The 21,869-nt window shown below is 43.1% G+C and overlaps 1 protein-coding gene across 1 annotated transcript in view; it reads left to right on the forward strand.

Annotated features, from left to right (window-relative positions):
* Positions 1-21,869, forward strand: part of OXSR1 (oxidative stress responsive kinase 1) — an 88,078-nt gene that overhangs the window by 46,935 nt on the left and 19,274 nt on the right. The window contains exons 5-7 of the mRNA XM_069006325.1: positions 6,792-6,847; positions 15,991-16,100; positions 19,528-19,629. Coding sequence (XP_068862426.1) covers positions 6,792-6,847; positions 15,991-16,100; positions 19,528-19,629 — 268 coding nt within the window. The remainder of the gene's footprint in view (positions 1-6,791; positions 6,848-15,990; positions 16,101-19,527; positions 19,630-21,869) is intronic.

Below are 21,869 nucleotides of genomic sequence, written 5' to 3' on the forward strand. Positions count from 1 at the left end.
GAGTATCCCAAAAATATCTGGGCCTCCAGGGGTAGGAATAGACCTTGTGACTCCACAGCTTGCTCTGTGTGTTGCTTTTCAGGCAGCAGCCATTAAAGGGTCTTTGTGCCTTGTCCCCACTGCAGTCCTTAGCAGGTAGGATCAGGAAATGGAAGGGCTGAATAGATGAATTTGTGGAAGAAATCCTGGTACATTTTTAGCTGCTGTTCAGTGTATAAAAGCTTGATACCAAAGCCTGCTGGGCAGAGTCTTTTCCTTATACAAGAGAAAAAACCTGAAGTTCTGACAGAATAGGGGAAACTTTAAATGTGGTGTATGAAGTTGGAGATGTAGCTTCTCTCTTGCCTTAACTGCTGAAGGTTATTAGAAGCATGGGCTGTGTGGCAAATCCTCCTTGCCATGAGCTGATGTTACTGCAGTGATGTGCTTTGGGGTGGATGGGTGAAGCAAAGGCCTCTTGCAGGAGGAAGAAGTGGGGCTGTGAGGACTGGTGTGATTAGATCATCTCTGCGTTTGGAGGCAGGGCTAGGTCCAGTGCTTGTAGCATTATTTTCTGGCAGAAGGAGCTGATATGTTTGAAAACTGTTTTTTAAGGGTTTGGATTTAGGTGGAGCAACTTGCCTCACGTTGAGGTTACTTGAGCACTGCTGCTGGGCTGGAGGTTTGGCCATGGATAGAAGATGGAGTCCAATGCAGGCAGGATCTGGCCTTAAACCACACCTCTCTTTAATCCTCTGTTAGTATTGAACCACGTGGGAAGAGAAGGAATTAATGAGAGTGCCAAGCCATCAGAGACAAAGTTGGCACAGGAACGAGAAGTGTGAGCTGGATGTAATTTGCTGAGATAAAGGAAAATTGCAGGCGCTGCGATAACGGTGGCTGTGTGACAGACAGGGACACAGTGAGGGATGTGACACACTGCTGCCTGTCTCCCTTCATAACAGAGGCTTGCACCAAGTTAGCCCAAGGTCTGCAGCTCTTTCTGTACCACCTCAGCATCTTTCCAGCCCCCGTAGCTATTCAGACAACCAAGATGACAGTGAATTTCAGGCATATCTCCTGCAGCTTTCTTTAGTGAGTTGTCCCTTGTCTGAGCTGACACAGCGAGTTAACCTAAAGGAAATCAAATTTGAGTCATGCTTTCTTGGGCCCCAAACCCTCTACTTAAAGCAGCAGTCCACTTCTGCAGCACTAAAGGGCACAAAATTGAGAGGGTTTGTACCAAGTAAGCACATTGTGGAGCCTCTGAAAGATGTTTTATGTTTTTACAATGAAGCGCAATGGGAGATGAATTTCTCATGCAGCCCTTACTGGGGTTTCTGTTTGCCTATGCCAGACGACAGGATGGAGTTATCTCTCCCAAGAGGTTTCTTTGCTGCACTCAGAGGGATCTGCCTGGATCTTATGGGTAGGGCAGGGAGAAAACAAGTACTTGCTGTACTTGTAAAGCTCTCCGTGACAGAAGCTGACAGTGCTTTGCAGTGGTCTTTGTCTATGCATGGCTGTTTGCAAAGCCACAGTCTGTCTGTCAGTCACTTCTGCCTTTCAAGCCTTGCTTCAGACTGCTTAAAAAAAAAACCAAAAAACTTTTAAAATTCCCAGTAACATTGGATTATTCTTCTAACTTTGTCCAGCCATTAAAATGATAATTCAAAAGCCTTTAATTATTCCCACCTATGTAGCCCCCATGACATTGTAGCTTCATAAATGCTTCTACTGTTTGAGCCTTGAAGTTAATTATGAGTTGCCTTGTGCTCCTGACTCAGCTCCTGTGTCGAGGCCCTGGTCTTTTACCACAGCCCAGCAGCTGACAGAGCAGCTCGGAGAAGAGGGAAGAAGTAGTCACTGTGCTTCCCTGATCCTGGGCAATAAAGCATGTCACTGGGCTGGTCCCTGCTGGAATTTATGGCAGCCTGGCTGCTGCTGCTGGGCCGAGCTGCCAGTGGCCACGAGGACCTGCTGAGAGGGCTGTGGATGAGCAGGGATGAAGCAAGCTGTGGACTTGGCCCTCTCTTCCCTCTATTTATGCCTGGCTCAGCAGGGAGTATGGAAGCTGCTCTGCCAGCTCTCTGCCATTGGAAAACCTTCAAGCTCCGGAAGATGTTTCCGAGTCTGGCTCTGCAGTTAAGCACGACACTGTAACAGGCAGTAATTGCACCTCACCCAAGAGTTTGGGACTTTATGTTCAACGCTGTGGCATGAAAATGTTGGTGCACACAGCTTTTCTGAGCAGGAACAAGGACATGCTAATGTACAGCACTTCCAATACAATGGCTTTGAATGCCTTCTCCTATGTTGTACTGAACGTGCTGACGTTTGAGGGTGTAAAAATACTGATCTGCCTGCACGCACCAAGCCTAGTTTACATTTTGCAGCTCTAAATGGTAAAGCTCTTGCCTGTCACCAGCTTTTTATATCTTTGCTTATAAGGCAGAGGGAAGAGGTGACACAGGTACAGCATATTATTGAAGGAAGAGGAATGTTTGCTGGTAGAGAGACAATAGCACTCATTTGGTTTAAAATGTCACAGATTGCCTCATATTTAACTGTATGTAGAGATACTGTCCTGGAAGTATTTTACAAATTACTCAGAACCATGTCAACTCCAGCAGTTGGTGGCATTCAGCATAAATATTTTGAGTTATTCATTACCATTAACAGAAAACAGTAATTGTTGCATCTTTCACCTTCTGTTTTTTAAAATGAAACTTGGCAGGACCAACCACTCCTTTCTCATGCCAAATTATGCACTATAGAGTTCAGTCCATGAAAATTTATTGTTGCAGTTGATGTAAATTGCATCTAATGGGCAAATGACTCACGGCTGTGCTTACAGCCAGCTTTGTGCTCTAAAGGCACATGCCAGCAGGTTGGAAGCAAAGGCAGAGTAAACAGCTTATCTGTTTCCCCTCTCCTGTGACAGTTTTCTTCTCACTGCTGGGTTGCAGAGCTCCTGGGGTGACACAAGCCACCAGGATACAGTTCATGTAGTTTCCCTGTGCCCCACTGAAAAATTAATGGTGGGGAATGTGGGAACATGGTGCTTAAAACTGGGGAGCATCATCTCATTGCCTTCCTGTGCTCCCAAGTCTCCTGTAGCTGGAGCTCAGCTGTAGTTTTGTTGTTGGGATGAGATTTGGTGATACAGCACCTCATGCCTATGGCCCAGCCCCAACCTGGAGGCATTAATGTGATGTAGCTCGTGTCTGGTCAAACTGGGAAGCGAAACCAGTTTGGAATGCAGATGAAGGGTTTCTGCCCTGCTGTGAAACCTTTCAAGGCTGATGTGGAGAATCCAGCTCTGCACTGGAGCGAGTCCAAACCTCTCTTCCCACTCTGGTTGTGGAGTACAAGGTAAATAAAAACATAATCGTTATTTTGTGGAAGGGCTCTTGGAGGCTTTAGAGGAGAGGAAGATGACAGCTGTGGAGCAGGAGTGTCCAGAGCTACTGTAGCATTTGTTAAGCTATTGACAAGAAAGTTTACTCTGGCCTTCTGTAACTTCATTTAAAATGTGATATAATTACTGTTTACGCTAAAGCCTAAAGCTGCTTCCTGTTTCCACTATAGTAATTATGCCAGAGGCAGACCATCAGTGTATCAGCCCAGGATATGGCCATTACCACATTAAGGGGAAGTGCCTTCAAATTGTTACACTTGGCAATAACTATATCCTGGAGTAACAAACTTCTCGCCATTCACCTCACAAGTTTATAAGCATCTCCTGATGAAAATAAACAGGAAAGCACTGATCGTCTTTCTCCTGCCCCATTGCTTTAAATGCAATTAATTCATCTTAGGTATGATTTAATAGGGGAACCTGCTTCACAGATGCTGCCACTGCACCAGTATATGCTAAAAGAAAGGGATTTGTGCCTTTGTAATGCCCTGTTACACTGGGGTGGGGAATGGGAAAGCTGGGAATTGCTTCTATGGCACAGTGACTCCTCAGTGGAGTCAGTGTTCCCAGACATCTTGCTACCCCATGAGTTTTGCTGCTCTGGGGTGAGTGTGCTGGGCTGGGGTGAGTAATGGCCTTTGCAGAGGGCTGATCACTGGGAGGAAGTGCCACATGAAGTGGTGATTTAATTCTGCAGTTTGACTTGGATATTTGGCAGTGGCTGTTTTGGCCTCCCTGATTTCATATTGTGGCTGTGGCTTGTTTTAATTTCTTGAACCAGCTTTAAGCATCATATTTACTGACTTTTGTTTCCAATGAGAAAATATGTAAATTTTAATTAATCCAAGCTGATGTTAAAAAGAAAACAAGCCTCTTGATTTGAGGGGGTTAAGGGCCTGGAGTCCTTGGGCTCGTTTTTTCTATGGGATTCAATTTGAGTGCTTGTTTCACTACTTCTGGCATTCTGAGCCTGTCCAGCTTGCTCTGTTGTGGTGGGATGGTTTTGTGATAGGGAATGCCTGCTGGTTTCTGGCAGCTGTTGCTGCACCAGGGAGACCTGCCTGAGTTGTTTTGGACTGTGAAGTGCAAGATAGTTGAGACTTCATCCTTAGTTTTGCTTAAAATCTTCCCTGGCACTTCCTTCGTGGCTGAGTGGGGTCGGTTGTGGGGGCTTGGTGAGCCACACGTGCAGTTCTGCCAGAGGGGAAGTTTGGAAAGGCTACACAATACTGCATGGCCCAGCTTACCGGGGAAATGCTCCAGTATCCTGGGCTGCCTTGAAGTACAGATGGAAGAGGAAATTACTCTTACTCCAGTAAGACAATTAATAACTTCAACAGGCAACCTCGTGCATGCTGTTTCTTTCCCTGTAACCTGGAACTGGCAGGGCCTCGTGCATCCTGGCTGTCACAGGAGAATCAGCTGTGGGTAAACATTTCCAGTAGGATTGGAGAGTTTCCTGAACGCCCTGTGTTCCCTCTGAATTAGGACTGGTGTTTGGGGGATTCCTGGAGGTGGCTGTGCCTGTGCCAGGCACATTTCACACCGTGTGAGCCAGCTCCTTGCCTAGGACACAGCAGACTTTGGCGCTGCACTCTCGTGGCTCCATGTGCTCCTGGGGCTGCATCCCAAAGGCATCTTCTACCTAAATATTGGTAGGGAGCTTTTCCATTCCTCCTTGTTATGGACCATGAACACTTTGTGGGCGTGCAGGGCTCAGTCAGGTTTGTGTCTCTCATGACAATTAGTTCAACAGCACCAATTATATTGGATTTGACCAATAGATGCTAAGGGGGTGGTGTAGCCACCTGCTGACTTCTGCATTTAATCCCTTTAGGTCCTTCATGTATTTAAGAGCCTCCATCCACGGATGCTGTGTTGTCTGCAACAGCTACAGGTGCTGGTTGCAGGAAGAAAACAAAAATCATGCTTCTGGAAGGGAAAATCAGCTTCTTGAGGCTATCAGATCTATATGAAACTGTGAAGTTATATGACACATCTTCATTATTAAAGCAAATTAGAATTTTTCCTGTACTTGCTCTCACACCTGTTCTTCAAACTGGGATTAGGCTCCAGGATGGGCACTGGTAGCAAGACATGTACATTTGGCAGGATTTGAAATACCTGTTAGAAGGCTAAAGGTGCTGTCAGCTGCAGTTTGCTGTTCATCTTTAGTGGGACTGTCTTATGGACAGTTTTTGTTCTGCTGTGTGCTGGGGAAAAGCCTTGTCATGCCATTGTCCTAGACTGAGTATTGGGAAGAATCTGACAAATGCTCATGCTGGAGAGGATGTGTTTAAAATTATCCTGGCCTGGAACTGGCAGTGGCCCAGCCTCCTCTTCAGAATAGCAAAGCCAGGAAGGAGGAGATTTCCAGGGCCTGACTGGGGCTCTTTGGCCAGGCCATCACACCAGTTCTGTTCTCATGATGCACTAGGGAGGAGAGGAAAAAATAGCTTTGGACTCTTCTGTATGTGAAAGGATTTGGAATATTTGCCAAAGGCAGTGGAGGGAAAATCTGCTTGTTTTGGGGTTGTTTCTTCTTTTTGCTCCTGTTTCACAGGGGGTCCTGGGCAGTGCAAGCTTAGCAGCCGTGCTGATGAACAGGAGTGTCAGCTATGAAGTGCTGCTCTTTGGCTTGGTGTGGGGAGCAGCCTGTGAAAACAAACTGGAAAACTGCAAAGTGTTTGCAGTGAAAGTAGCATTCCCCTCAAGGATGGAGAAGTGTTGCTGTTAACCTGAAAACCAGAGCTTTTGGCTAGAAAGAGGATAGTACAAAACATTCATAGCACATACTGGATGCTCTTGGGTGCTTGTTCATTAAAAAAAAAATAACATGGAGACTTTTTTTCACTGACCAGGATAATGTGGTCTGCTCATTAAGCCAGGAGCAAACAACATTTTTCTGCTCTCTGGATTTTGACTAGTGTCTGGGGCCAAACTGATTTCCTGGGCAGGGCTGGAGAGCAGTGAGATGTGGGGCTGGGGGAGGACAGCTGAGACAAGATCAATTCACTGTCTCTTGAAGTCTCTCCTCCTAAAGGGGTATGTGAGTATCCAACCAGTACTAGGTTCACTTTTCACTTTTTTAGCTAACTCTAAGAACCTGGGACAAACCAGCTTTCCTTGCATTTTTAAGGGTACCTTCTGCAAAGTTTTAATTTTTTTTTCCTGTGTGTAGTACCTAAAGTACAAATCATACAAATACTACTTAGTGCCTGTCTACTGAAGTTACAATTGATGTTAAGTCCCTACTATTTCTGCATTATTTGAGGCAAGAAGTACTAATGTCAGAAACAAAGTATAAAAAATAATAACCTTTTAATGTATTTTTGTTGGTTGAAGGAAAGATTTAATGACTTATACTTATTGTTGCTTTATCTTTTTGCAGGGATGTGAAAGCAGGAAATATTCTTCTTGGAGAAGATGGCTCAGTGCAAATTGCAGGTAACTTTCCTGGTAGCTTTGTGTAAACCTTAGGCATAACTGCATATCCAAAGAAATAGTTTAATGATCAAGGAGAAACCTGCATAAAAATGTTAGCTTCAAAAAGCTCCACAGTTCATAAAACAAACAAAAAACCCCAACAATAAACAAACCACAAACCAAAATGAAAAACCAACCCAGAGTTTATGATGTCTTGTTATCTTAAAATACTATTACTTGGAATAATGACAATCAGCAGATATAAATCATTTGTCTGTGAAGTCCTCAGAATCAATAGATCAGATAAAGTTCTTGGCATAAGCTAGTCAGATTTTTGTATCAGCAAGTTTATAGGCTTGGAAGTGGAGTGCACAGACCTCACCGATTTATCACTGACGTGTGAGGTGGTTTTTGAAAGGCCTCTGGTGAAGGGTGGACAGATCCATCAGAAGGAAATGGGCATATCTGATGGTAAAAGTCATTTAAGGAAAGATCAGCCGGTCAAACTGCTCCTGTGGATGCTCCTTGCTCCGCTTCACTTGAGCTGGATGGCAGAGAGGGTGTTTAAGTGGCTGCCCTGGCCCAACCCAAACTGGGGTGAGCTGGAAGTCTTGGGAGCAGTCATGCAAAGAAAAGCTGTTAAGACAGTTGCTTTAGCTAATACAGATCTGCCTGGAGATGTCTGCTGCAGTCACTGCTGACAGCAGCTGCAGCAACAGAGGTGTGCTGGAAACAGTCCTGCGTGGGGATAGACCATGGGGAACAGGGTACTGTGTGGTGTGTTTTCCCCCCTGATCCTCTTCCAGTATTTTATTTCATACATGTTCCTGCAGACTTCACTCTTCTTTCCAGAAATCAAGAATTATGCCCCATCCCTGAAACATTCAGGGTTTAATAGGACTCTGAGCAACCTGTTCTGGTTGAAGGTCCCTGCCCATGGCAGGGGGTTGGACGAGATGACTATTAAAGGTCCCTTCCAACCCAAACTATTCTGAGTTTTTGATTATTACTATTATTATTGCAGATTATTAAGTAAGCCAAGATTTTTAGAGAGTACATTTAGAACTTGTGATATTTGCTTTTCCTTCTTTTCCCAGTGTGCTGTTTTCCTATCCTGAGTACAATTTTTCTCCAGTTCTCCTTTCCCTCAGTATTGTGTTCTTCCCGTGGATCTTGCAGGGCCTTTGCCATGGATCTTGTAGTGCCTTTCCTATCCTTTGTGCCACCTCTAGCTGGGGGCAGAGCTCTTGTCTGGTCCTGCTAGCTTGGCAAACATCCCTATACATGTGGAACATTTTCAATCCCATATTTAATTGGGAAGAGCCATATCTGTGTGTGATGATGTCTCCTCTTTAGTGCCCTGTCCTGCTGGTAGAGGCACAGCAGTGGGTCAAGCCAGTATTCTAGGAGTTTAGGGATGAGGCAGTGACTGTTGTGTGAGGGAGGAGTGCCTGTAGCATTGTTTATTCCTTTGGAATATCTATGCCTGGTGTTGCATCTTGGAATGAAAGGTGTAGGTTTTCCACCAGGAGGTAGAACATGTTGCAACGCAGTATTTTATAGGTAGCTCTCCTCTCTGCAGAGGACAATAAGTCCTTTTACAGGACATAACACCTATTTCTGTTTAAAATCTGAAGTTGCCTTGTTTCCTTTTTTAAGTCTCCTGGTACCCTCAATGCCTGCTGTTCTATTTCAAATGAGGTGTAAATAATTCAATTGTGTGGCAGCTGATGGAAGGTAGGGAGTGGCTCCTAAAATGCTCAAAGGAGCAAACTTTATACGGTGAAATCCTACAGTTTTTTCCATAATGGGGCCAAGATAACACTTAGGATTTCTAATTGCATGGAGCTTTTGATGCTGTTCTGGGAGAGGCTGCAAATAGCTGTAACTCCAAGTGTTTCTGCCAGCCTAGAGAAAGCTGCTTGTGTTTCTCTCCCACAGGGATGTCAGGGATTGGCTTTTTTGTATTAAGGCTCAGTGGCACTAGGTACCTGTTCGTGTATTTTTTCTGCTGAGCAGTTTTTAGTTGATAAATAGATTTAAGGTTGACTGGTCTATGAATTTCAGAGGATTTATTTTGTCTGTGATTGTACACCTTCTCCTAGACTGAACTACTCGTGGTTTATCTGTGCAACATTTAAATGATGAAATCCATCTCTCTGCATATCCTGCGAAAGCAGCGTTGTGAGATGTGCAAATTTCTCTCTTTACAAATTCTTTCTTCGAACATGCAGAAGGACCAACCCTGCACCTTTCATCAGCCCCACAGCAGGGCCACTAAACCTAGGTCAGAGGGTTCACCACGGTGGCAGGAAGCACTTTCGTTTCTGTAGAGGCAGCTGATGACTTGAAGAAATGGAAGTAAATGAATAAATAATAGAGAAGAACCTGACCTGGTCGTAACGTGAGATTTTGTTTCTGTGGGAATTTCTGACACTTAAACTTCATTGCCTCCTGACCTAGGATGAAGTAGCAAAATTTCTTGGGAATTTTTTGAGGAGGAGAAAATGCTGGAAGCAAAACAAGTCAAATAAAATGAGATTTGTTTCAGCAAGATCAAAGCACTTGCCTTTGACAATAATATTAATGCATATTATGAATAATTCTGTTGATTGTTGAGTGCTTCAATTATGAGCTGGATGACATCACTGCATTCCCATGAAACAAACGCTCCTAAGTTTCGCTGGAGAGTTACACCACGAGATAAAAAACAAAAGCTTGATCAGCTGTGGAATGTAGCCTGAGGGTTGGAGTGAATGGGGCACCTCCCTGCAAGGAGCTGGTTTGGTATACATGAAAAATTTAAATCATGTAGCAGGGAAGAAAGACTTCCATTCTTTTATAATGACTCCTTCCTGTCTGCCATTCCTCTATCTAAACTGCCTGTGAACAGTTGTTAAGAAGGTCTTATTCAGTCTTTGGCTTTTGTGACCTTATGTTCCTGTGTGTTTCCTACTGCTTGACACAATTCCTGTTTCTTGTCCCAGATGAAATGTAATTCTTAAATGTAAATGAGGAATGTACATCTCAATTTGGACATCCTTTGAGGAAAAAAGCAAAGGTGCATTTGAGATTGAGTGGTGGAAACTGCACTGCAGGACTGTACCTCCACAATGTGTCAGTGAATTTAATTGCTGGAAACTTTCACTGTATGGAATTCATGGCAGTAATTTTGCTGCAGTATTACACCATTCTAACCAGTGAAAATTAAAGCCTCTTTTGTGAATTTTTGGCTGTGCAATTCTGTTAAGGCTAAACAGAAGAAGCAGCTTGATGAAGGTGTGTCAGACTTTTCTCAAGTTCTGTTTGTAACCCTGAATTGGTGGTTGTGCATATGGGGAAAGCCACTGTGGGAGCACTGTGAGCTGAGGCGACTGCAGGTAAAGAGATGGTGGAGAAATCTGTGAGCTTGGGGGCATCTGCTGGAAGTGGGAATTCTAAAAATTCCTCTAATGGCCTGCACAAATTCCCAGCTTGGAACTCCTCCCCAAGTCTTATTTTTACTCTTGACTCTATTTTTAACTCTGTCGCTCCTTTGGCTTTCAAAAAGTGCATCCACCGAACCAAGGAGAAAATTGCCTTTAACAGATCCAGCTGAGCAGCGAGACCTAAAGTGAGGCAGTTTGCTTCTATCTTAACATTCCTCTTTTTTTCCCCAAGGGCACTGGCTTGAGCTTGTGGCTTGGCACCAAGTTTTTGGAGCCTGTTACAATTCAGAGTGTCGCTTTCTCAGTTTGAAGTGTTCTCCTGCACACTGGATTAATCTGTCTTCTGGAGAGAGCAGGACTCTTTCCCAGATACCGTTGTTCTGGCCTGTGCCGACAGTGGTTGCAATGTAAATGGAGATAGCCATGTTCTTTTGTGTTCCAGCCTCTCCATAGCAATTACTTCATTTCTTTTAATCAGAGCATAAAACCTCTTAGCCCTGGCATTTATCGGCTCCCTGGAGTCTAAAAGTGCACGGATAAAAACACTCTGTCAACATAAAACTGCATTGGCACCAATATTGCTGCATAAACCAGGAGATGGCTTCTCACAGTAAGCAAGGCTTTGCATTTGTCAGTTTATTTAATTATGCAGGACCTACAAATTACTGTGAAATGAAGTGAATGTCTTGATAGACTGGGAAAGGATGGGAGAGGTTGAGGGGAATCTCTCCCAGGGTGTATGAGACTTACTCAGTATGAGCCATGTTCCAGCCATGGCGTGATGTGAGCATCCTACTGAGACTGAATGCAGACGAAATCTTCTTTTCCCCCTGATTTTATCCACTGAGATATTAAATAATGCTGTCACCCACCCCTGTGAGATTGAATGTGACGATAGAAGCGTCTGCCGAAGGCTGAGGCATGCATCCCTCCATGTGTGGATTTTTTGGTTGTGGAGACAGTAACACAATTGCTTCAGGATTTAAAACCAGAGAATTCTTAATGCGCACTCCTGAGAGGTGCCCGGAGGGTCAGCCATGGCATGGGCAGGCCATGTTGCCAAGCATTTGAAGTAGATTGAGATTTCACTAAGTCGTTCAGGACTTGCTAATTGATCCTGGGCAAATTGCCTAACCCCTCTCTCTTTATCTATTTATAAAACGGGGATAGTTAAGGCCAGGCAAAACTTGTGTAACTGAATTTGTGTAACTTTCCACAAATCCATGCCAGCTTGTCACCGGTTCGCTGTGTTCCTGACTGCTCTTAATTCATTGTACTAAAATAGCGCTCTACATAAACATCGAGCTATGATGCAGGCAGTGTCATTCCCCACTTTCCCTTAGGAAACTCTAACTTTGGGAGATTAAATTGCCTGAACAACGGGCAAGGCACAAATCTAACTTGGGAAGGAAGTGCTGATTGCAGGGCTCACTCGAGGAGTCTGTGCTGTATCATGAACACCTCAGAGCCTCTTCTCCCTTTCAAAAAAAAGGGCCAAAAGTATTTTTCTCTGTGATTGGTGGAGACTTTTAGGGCCTCTCCTGCAGAAGCATGTTGTGAAATAATTTTTTCTTTGTGTCGCTTGTACTATCTGTGTTTCCTGAAGAGATGTTGCACTATTTGATTGTTGAAACCACTTGGGAATGTCTCAAAAGGTGATGGGTGGCATCACCCACCCTGGGCTTTGTCATCCTTAAGTTATTTTGTGAAGTAGGAGGACAAGTGTGCATTTACAGATCCAATACCACTGTGTATCCATCTAGACTTTAAAAGGAAAGAAGCCTTTGATTCTTGTTCTCCACTAATCTTCTTTTTATCTGGTGTCCTACCACCTGCTGCGTTCTCAGCACAAAATTGCTATTTATCACTGCCTTCCTCTTCTTGCTGCCAGTTTTATATCATCTTCAGTGCTCTAAAAGCTTTAAGGTTTGCAGGAAAGCACTAAGTACAACTGCAGGTATTTTCTGATGGTGAACAATTGAACAAGAAGGAAGGTGACTGGTGAAAAAAACACTTAGTGCTGTCTTCTGAAATACTTTTTGTTTAAAGACAACTCTGAGTGATTTTGAAGTCAAGATTGAATTATTATGTTTTTCTGACCCTGTTGGTTGAAAACTGCTTTAGGGTCTGATCCAAGCCCACCAAACTCTGTAGGAGCCCTTCTGATATCAGCAGCCTTTGATCCAGGCTCTTAGTCCGTATTCTTCCTTTCTTTCCCTTCTATGTACCTGTAGGTAGCTACATGCAATAGCAGGTGCTTGGGCTTTTTAGAATTAAAGTAATGTTACAATATGACACGGCCAAGGAAAGCTGATTTTTAACAGCTGACTTCTAGATTTGGGTAGAACAATCTAGAATATGGCGGAAATGTATCTTCCTGAGAGATGCACCTGCAGTGACACCTGTTGTAATGTGGTCCTGCCACAGCATTCTTGTGTTGGTGAGTTGTTTGTACTGGGTCTTTCTTTTCATCTTCTACGTTTCCTGAGTGGCCAGAGTAGTTTTTAAGTTTGACAGTTTGGATACCTTATTATCAGGAATTGTTGCCTCATACCATGCTTTTTCAAACACTACTCTGCAACTTCATTGCCACTGTAGAGCGTCCTGTAGGGTATGTGGTTTGCTACACATATTTCTGCTGGAAGAGACAAAATTGGCCATATTTTGTGCAGAGACTGCATCAGCAGAATTGACATTCCCATCCTTGATTGGTTTTGCTGTGATAGGAGAGTCTGGAGATACACATCTTTATGGGAGTTTTTTTAGTAGTCTTTGGTTTAAATGACTGAAACAGCTCCAACAGATGAATCTTTTCTACACTGCTTCAGAAAAAAGAAAAAAAAAAAAAAAAATCCAACCACTTCCATCCAGACACCCTGGAGACTGTTATTTGCTGTCAGATTGCTGGAAGTCTGCAATTTTTGGGCTCCTTTAGGATATCTGACAGTCGGTGGATCCCCAGCAGTGGTGGTTACTGGTATTGCAAGCCAGGTCCAACCGTTTCCAATTCCTCCCTGTCTCTGGTGATTCAGTCCTTTCCAGTTATCACTGTAGTGAGCCAATGTAAACTCCGAGCTGCCAAGGAAGAGTATGAATGTGTAAACACTTCAGAGCTATCCCGAATTTCATGGATTTTCCCATTTTCTAGAGTTAAATTCATTTGCAATAACCTAGTTCTGTTTTAACCTTTCTGGGGGCAGAGAGAGACTGAGGCGCAGATGGTACCAAGTGCTCTGAAGTAGGAATTGAACCTGAACTTGTGGTTGGGGTTGTGTTTTATTGCTTTGCAGATATTTCCTGAGAGCAGGCACATTCTTATCTGAATAGCTGGGGCTTGGATAAAGTTAGTAAGATGACATTTGAGAAGATGGTCTCAAAGTCATTCCTTACAGCAGAGTAGCACAGGCTGTGTGAGCCTGTTTTAGCCCACTGGAAATGAGGGAAATTAATTGGGAAAACATTAAATAAATCAACCATGTAATGAAATAAACTTTAATTCCATTTAAGCTTTCTTCAGATGGCAGATGTAGGGGCCTGATTTCCATCTGGAATTTATAAACCCATGTTTGATGTGAGATGTGGTGAATACTGTGTAAAGGACTTGTGTTTTTACTGCTGGAATGCTTTTGCTTTGAATGGCATTTCCTTTCCCCTCAAAATGACTGCATGGAAACTTGAGGTAAGATAATATGTGCAAGTTCAAATACAGCACATCACAATAAAATGCTGATGGCACTTGGACAAGTTTCTATTAGTATTATCTTATTTAAAAGAACTTCTAATTGCTCTTGTGTTTAGAACAATAGATCTTGCGAGACTTCCTGTAATGAGCAGTAAAAGGCAACTTTACTCTGAGTCTTTTAGGAAGCCCCTTCAGTTTCTGAGAAAAGCAAGGGTCACATGGAAGATCTCAAAGCAAAAATCACTGTTGCAAAATGTGGGTTTCCAGAAAAATACAAATTGCAGTGCTGATGGGGACAGTGATCCATCTAGGTGTGCTAAAACTTCAAGGGTAGCAGGAAGCCAAGATGCCTTTGGGAACAGGAAAAGAACAGGACAGCACATCTGGAAGAGCTGAATCCTAATGATAGGCTTTTGTTAGTGCTGGTTTTAACCCTGTGATTTCTCTGCAGCTTTCTTTAATGTCACCGTGCAGTTACCCGTGTCTAGTACTTGAGTAAGCACTAACTTCCTGTCCTGGAAGTCTCTAACTGAAGTGAGCTGGAAGCTTTCAGCATCTTCTTCTGAGTGATAACTTCAGAGGTGTTTCTCAAATATTGAAATACTAATGATCATTGCACTGCTGGTGTGATGCAGAGGGAAACTTGGGACAGTCCTCATAATAATGCCATGACTTGCAAATTGTAAGGAGGTATCTTATGTTGCAGTTAATTCTTCAATATAACATCCTTAAGCCATGCAGTAACTCTGGCTCCTCTGACCACAGAGGCAAAGGCTTTTACATTTACAGTTAACTGTCAGCAGAGTTTCAAGAATTTTCAAACCAGTTGTGATCAATTATGTTCTGGTTTTATGTTAAATAGCCCTGGAGTTTCAGAGATTTGCCCTCCAAGCCTGTCATCAGCCTCAAAAATGGCATTTGAGATTTTGATTGCTTGTACTGTGTTTAAAAAAAAAAAAAAAAAAGTATGTGTGGATAAAGTTATGAGGTATTGAGTTATAGGCCTGTTGCTGGCCTGTAATTCAGCAGTGCATAAATAGTGTAGTTTGGAGCAGATTGGGAAGAAATACTTACACAGTTCTGTGTTAACAGTTTTCCTGTCACTTGATTGTTTTTTTCCTCTAAACAAAGTGCCATCCTCTCTTGAATGACTTGGTTGCCAGATCTTTTGTAATGCTCTTCTCTGAACAAACATACTTTATCCCATTGCTATCCCTGTATGCTGCTGCTGGTGACAGATTCTGTTTTCCATGTCATTCTTAATTGCATAAAACATGAGGTTACAGCATAGTTTTCACATAAAAGAGTGATTTATTCCAAGAAGTGCAATTACCAGTGAATGCAAAGGGCATCTTTGAGCATCCTGGTTTGTGAAAGGTGTTTCAGGTGGGGTGATGCGGTGCAGGGTGTGAATCACTGTCTGTGAGGCTTCCCTGGGATGCTTGTGCTGGACTGTGGCATGTTCAGTATCATCAGGAACCAGTCCGAGGTCCTGTTAAAGCACTGAGCATTTGGGTCATGGAGGATTATCAAATAAAGCGTATTCTGGTAATACAGCATCCAGACTAAGGGGCTGATACCTCAGTTAGGACACTGAAATGTTCTCAAGGGCCTTTCTCTGCACCCTACTTGATTGCTGTGGGCGTTACAGGATGCTGCTTCAGGGTCAGTGCAGTTCTGTGTGTATGCAAATGTAAATAAAGCTCTGGCTGGCAGGGCAGGTTTGTACAGCAGCAGGGCTGCTGGGGGAGTGTGGGCAGCCTCTAATGTGACCAGTGGGCTGTAAGGGAAAGTGGAATTTTCCTCTCTGCCGGCCAGGGCTGAAGGCTCTGCTGTCCCCAGGAACTGAATGGTGAACTGCTGAATGGCAGTTCATGTACCAGCACTCTTTGCTAACTGTTGATCATTCCTCCTTTATTAGGAAACCCCTCATGCGTGACTGCATGGTCTGGTACTTAATAGGTGGCTGGGAATATGAGGGGAAAGAAGGGACAGCCCTTCAGTTTGCTCAGGATGTGTGCTCTTAATAAATGCTGCTTTTGTTTTCTTTTCAGACTTTGGTGTTAGCGCGTTCCTGGCCACTGGTGGTGACATTACCAGGAATAAAGTCAGGAAAACTTTTGTGGGCACACCTTGCTGGATGGCACCAGAAGTTATGGAGCAGGTGAATTGTTTTTCCCAGTGTCCTCTGAGATGATCTGCACCTGGAATTCCCTGTTATCAGCAATGACTATATTTATTTCAAACTAAGATGATAATTTGACATCCTGAAGGGTTTTATTAAAACCACAGGATTTTCTTTGACTTGCCTATTACAGCTAGACTAGTACTGGGGAATGTTAAGTGTTCAGTAGATTTGTGCCCCATTGCTTCTCTTCAGGTTCCTGCCTAAGGTGAGGATGGGACAGTTCAGCTGTTGCATAAAGAAGATTAACCTGCCCCTCCCTTTTGCATAAATGTGAGATAAATAGTTTCACACGTGGTAAATATGCACATACACAGCTCAGTAACGTGTTCTTCTGCATCTGCAAGCATAAGAATTTGGGGTAGTTAGTTGGGACATGTCAGAGTGGGGAGTTAATTCAGTAAAATAGCATTCATTTGACTTCATTCAGGTTTTTAACTTCTCTTGGCTTGTGAGTATCCAGGCTCTAAATGCTAAGGAATGCTTGCATTTCCCCCTTCTTCCTCTGCTCTTTTGGCTCACTAAAAGATGTCATACTTCTTCCCCTTGCATGGAGAAATGTCATTTTTTTGTCCTCCACTGCTTCTAGACTAAACTACAGAAGCTTTGTCTGTGTGACTTCTGATGAAGGACACCTGGAAACGTTGTTTACTGTAAAACTGCTGCCCATTTCTGAGCAAGATCCACAGGGAAAATCACACCACAGTCTTACCAAGATATTTGCAGTAGCTGTCAGTGGCATTGATGTTCAGTACCATGGGCATTCCAAAATTATCCCTCATCCCCTTAAAGGCAGTTTGACAGAGGGCTGGGTTTCTGACAGGTGTGCTAAGCAGAAATATAACTGGCTGTAAATAGGTTTCCATTTTTTTCCAAATTTTTTAAACAGAAATATTTGAGGAAAACATTGTTTATTGCAGTAAATCCACCTTGATGCGCTTCTCTTTGCTATTGCTCACAGTAAAATATTCTGAAGCTTGGAAGGAACTTGAATAAGACGCTCATGGATATCTTTATCTAAAATTAGGTGCAGCTAAGTATGAGTGCATTAAAGTTCATTTTAATGCATTTTTTCCAGTATCTAAAATTTCCTGAGGAATGGAGATAATTTTGGAGTAGCTTAAATATATTATTGGTGAAGGGCTTGTTCCATGTTTGCCCTTTTCAGTGGCTCCCCGTGGTGGCACCGAGGGGCTGGTGCATTCCAGCACTGCTGCAGCCTCCTCAGAGTGCAGATCCAACAGTGCAGAATAAAGCCACACTTCCCAAGTCAGGATTGTCTTTGCAAACTTGATTCTGAACTGCTTTGCTGTTACATTCTTCTGGATTTTTAAATTTAATGCTGATTTAAAATAAATAAAAATAGAGTATGTAGTGTTTCCAAAGCTAGATCAGAGCTGTCCCTTGCTTTTCTGTCGTGTGTGTTGTGGCCAGGGCACAGCAGCCTGGCCAGGACCTAATGGGGCTGCTCCAGGCTCATTGCAGCTGCAATGCTCAGGACAAAAGGGAAAAATATCTTAAAGAGGGAGCTAAAAAGGGGAAATAAAGTTTTCAGTGACAACGTGGGGGATGGTTCCCCACAAATGTGTTTCCAAAGGAGGTAAGTTTTCTGGGGAGTGCAGTACCTCCACCAAGGCTGTGCCCATCTAACCAGTTGCAAATAACCACGTTAAAGCAGTATTTGGGATGCTGACGGTGTTGATGTGAAATCCTTCAGTGTCCATTCGGTCATCTTGCTGCCTTCCAGCAGGTGTCACTCTGAGCCACTGGATCCGGCTGGGAAAAGGGACAGAGGGCTTGCACTAGGTTGGCCTTTCACATGTAGATATTATCGACCCAATTCCATCTGGTTTACTTCAGCACCCTTACATTCCTTTAGAATGGTAATATTTGATAACTCAACATTATCTTTTAATGTATGGTCACTTGATTTATGGCAAAAGAAAGAAGTTGATGAGAAAAGTAAATGTAGTTGATATAAACTAACTGCAGGGGGGTGCCTAATGTATTGGACAGATGTCATGATGAACTGCTGCAGACAGTTTTGAGCTTTATAGCTTTCACTTGCAAGCAGGATTATGTGAAATAATTTTTTCAAACCCCATACACTAAACAGTTAAAATCTTGTCAGGGAATGGAGAGTTGTACAGTGTACTGGTGTGCTGCAAGAGTAACTAAAAGATGGAGCTAAGAAATGCCCAAAAGTTATTCTCAAAACCTAAAATTAGTGTGAGAGGACTAAAAACCACCCTTATAGCCTATTTCTTTGTGCCCTATGCTCTTTTAAATTGTATTAGATATCTGTGCTTGTTTATTTAACTGACTTGAAATCTGTTCAAAGTCATGGCATCCATAAACTGAGGCACTTCAAGAAACAGTTCAGACTTTTAGAGCTCATGAAAATGATGCTTACACGGTGAAAGAAATCAGTGCAAGACATAAATTCCTGTCTCTATAACAAGTTACAGTCCAACTCTAGTATTATATGACAAATAGTGCAGGAGGGGTTTTTGTTAGTTTGCCAAGATTCAAGATCATCTTTAAGGTAGTTAGGGAAATGCTTTTTGGCTTCATCACGATTGTCTCTCTAAAGCTTGCTAGATGAGCTGAGCACAATACCCCTGTTAGCTGTGCTCTGATTCAATTTTCATTTTTCCATAGTGTAGCAAGAAGAATCACAAACCATCCTAAGCACCCAAAACGCTTTGATTTTCGGAGCTGCTCTTGAAGTTAGTACATAATGTCTCTCCCCTGCAGCGGAGAAAGCAAGTGCCAAAGTATTACCTAATGATAATGAGGAAGTAAGCGCTTTGGCATATGAAATATTTTTTCCTGTGCAGGAGGGGAAGTAAATGCTATAAATTTTCTTGAACAAACCTGTGTTTAATGTCAAGTGCAGAAGCTACTGTTAATTAGTGGAGGGAAACATTAGTCTGTAGGCAGGAATGAGGGGCTTTTCCTGGGCTGGTGTGTCGTGAAGTTCCAGGATGGAGCATGTTTGCAGTCAGATTGATTAAGTGGTTGACTAAAAGTGTAGTGAGGCGGGTGTCCCAAGGGGTAGCAGCCCATCTATTAACTATGAGAGTTTTATTACACTGTGTAATGACTCTCTGTGTCTGTGTGTAGAAGTCAGAGCCTGGGTTAGCCCAGTGCCCCTTTATGTTCTGCAGCAGAGTTTTATGGCAGAGCAGTCCTGGTTGTACAGTGCACAACCATGATTTTTATCAGACTGTGACTTCTAAAACACCTCCTTGAAGGTATAAGGAGCTGGGGGAAGAGGAGGGGGAAGGTGTTCTTTCCGTCTCTGTAGTGCTGGTCTTTCCAAATTCTAGGGGAAGGGTGTGTGAAAGGAATGGTAACATAGGACAGTAAGAGGCACACAATAACATCCTCTAATGTTTTTCAGGTCAGAGGATATGATTTCAAGGCAGACATCTGGAGCTTTGGGATCACTGCTATTGAACTGGCCACGGGAGCAGCTCCTTACCATAAATACCCGCCGATGAAGGTGAGCAGGTTTCCAGATAGTTGTGCAAGATAAGGGATCAGTGTGTTCTGTGGATGTTTCCAAGAATTTGACTAGCATGTTGCACAGAAGAGTTTGTCCTCTCAACTTAGCACGTTGCATAGAAGGGTTTGTCCTTTCAACCTGCACTTGTGGATCATGATGTTCTTGGATGTATCTTGAGTCACCTTTTAAAAATACGCCACTTCATCAGCATTATCTGAACTGCAGTTCTTATTTAGGTCCCGAGTCTCATCGTTCTTAAGGAAAGTGCTGTGTGTTTTAAACCTCTGAAGTCAGCAGATGTTTTTAGGGTTATAAATAATGATCTAGAATGCCTTATGGGCATCCAGTGACACTGGGATGGCAAGTCATTCTTTCTTGTGCACTGATAATCCTTCTTGATACCTTTCAGAAATTCTCTTGATACCTCTTGTGTTACCAGTTATCCGAAAGAATGTTTAATATTGTTTAACACTGACACAGTCCTGTCAATCACTGATCCAGTTCAAAGTACCACATCAGTATGAAACTGTGGTTTTGGCAAACAATAGTATTTTATTAAGGATGAAGTGAAAGAAATGTTCTTGTTTAAACCTTGACACTTCAAAATTCTTTTGCAAGTACCTTGAACCTTAGATCGCCTTATGAGTTTGGCTAACTTTCCCTGTTTCCTGATGCTTGAACCAGGAGCTGCTTCTAACATGCAGCTCTTTCAGGGGGAGGGTACATTTTAAAGTTAAGAGCTGACACCCATCAGTTGAGGTCTGAAGCATCCTGTCCTTCTACTGAGCTTTGAGATCTTTTTCCTTATCTCCTCTGTAATATCTGATGAGGCCTTGTCTCAGTCACAAAACTTTGGCCCACCCCCTTGAAGGTCACTTTGGTTCTCCTCCTGGGGTGTGTGGTTCTTCGGATCAAACACAGGGGGCTGGAGAGCCTGTTCTAGCCCCAGAGGGGATGCTTAGAGCAGTGACCTGGGCTATGAGGCCTGTGGGTGTCAAGTCCCTCAGTTTTTTGCATTGGGAGAGCGATTTTACACAGATTTACACAGATTTTACACTGTCTGTTTTACACAGACAGATAGTGATAGGGCAAAGGGCAATGGCTGGAAACTAAAAGAGGAGAGATTTAGATTAGATGTAAATACAAATTCTTTACTGTGAGGGTGGTGAGGCCCTGGCACAGGTTACCTGGAGAAGCTGTGGATGCCCCATCCCTAGAGGTGTTCAAGGCCAGGTTGGATGGGGCTCTGAGCAACCTGGGCTAGTGGCTATTCCTGCCCATGGCAGGGGGATTGGAATTAAGTGGTCTTTAGGGTCCCTTCCAACCCAAACCACTCAATGACACTGTGGGTAAACTTCTGTTTTCTGAGTCTTAACTGCTGGAGTGCTGTGGGAGTTGGGAGTCACTTCTTCAGGACCTGGGTGTGACCCCTCCCATACCATAATTACAATGGCATTTGGAAATCCAGCAACTCCTAACTCGGAACAGGCACATCCATGTATCCCTTTAAATGCCAGGACTTGGACAGGTTTAACTCTTGTAGAACAGAATTACTTTTAAGACTTGTCATCTATGTGCAGGGACTGTTGAGAGGCTGAGTAGTTCAGAAATGCCATTAAATTTCCTTCAATATCAGTGGCTGTGGCAGAGCAAAGAGCAGTTATGGGGAATGTGTTGCTGGTTTCATTGATATTTTCTTCTGGGCTGTGATTGTTGGTAGCATTTTGCAGCAGCTTCTGCAAGTTGTACTTCTGTTTATTGTGGTTTGAATGCATGGGATGAAGCTTTGAATACCAACATGATCTATTTACTATCAACAGCACCTACTTAGTGCTGTCATATGCTAGATAGAATTGAGTCCCCAGTTCTGTAAGATTTGGGTTCCAGTCATGCAGCCTGTAAGAAGACTTCTCTGTTTTATTTATTGAACATAATTGTATTGCACTGCAGATTAATTCTGTTATGCAGCAAAATTACTCATGCATTAAGTGACCCTTCAAGGAGTGGAGAAGAAAGCAGGGAATTCTGTCATGGGCTGTATAATTTCAGCTAGATTGATGGGCTTTTGCTGCCCTAAGCAATATAGCTGTTGAAAGCTATTTAAATGTGCTATGTGCTGTTTCCTTTTCTAAAAATAGATATTCATCTGTATGTAGGTGACAAGTGGAAATGGAAATGAGTAATTTTCTTCCTTTCCTTCAGAATATTTAAGTGATGTGAGGGAAATCAGTTCGGCT

The sequence above is a fragment of the Aphelocoma coerulescens genome, chromosome 2 (genome assembly GCF_041296385.1).
Source record: "Aphelocoma coerulescens isolate FSJ_1873_10779 chromosome 2, UR_Acoe_1.0, whole genome shotgun sequence".
Taxonomy (NCBI): Eukaryota; Metazoa; Chordata; class Aves; order Passeriformes; family Corvidae; genus Aphelocoma; species Aphelocoma coerulescens.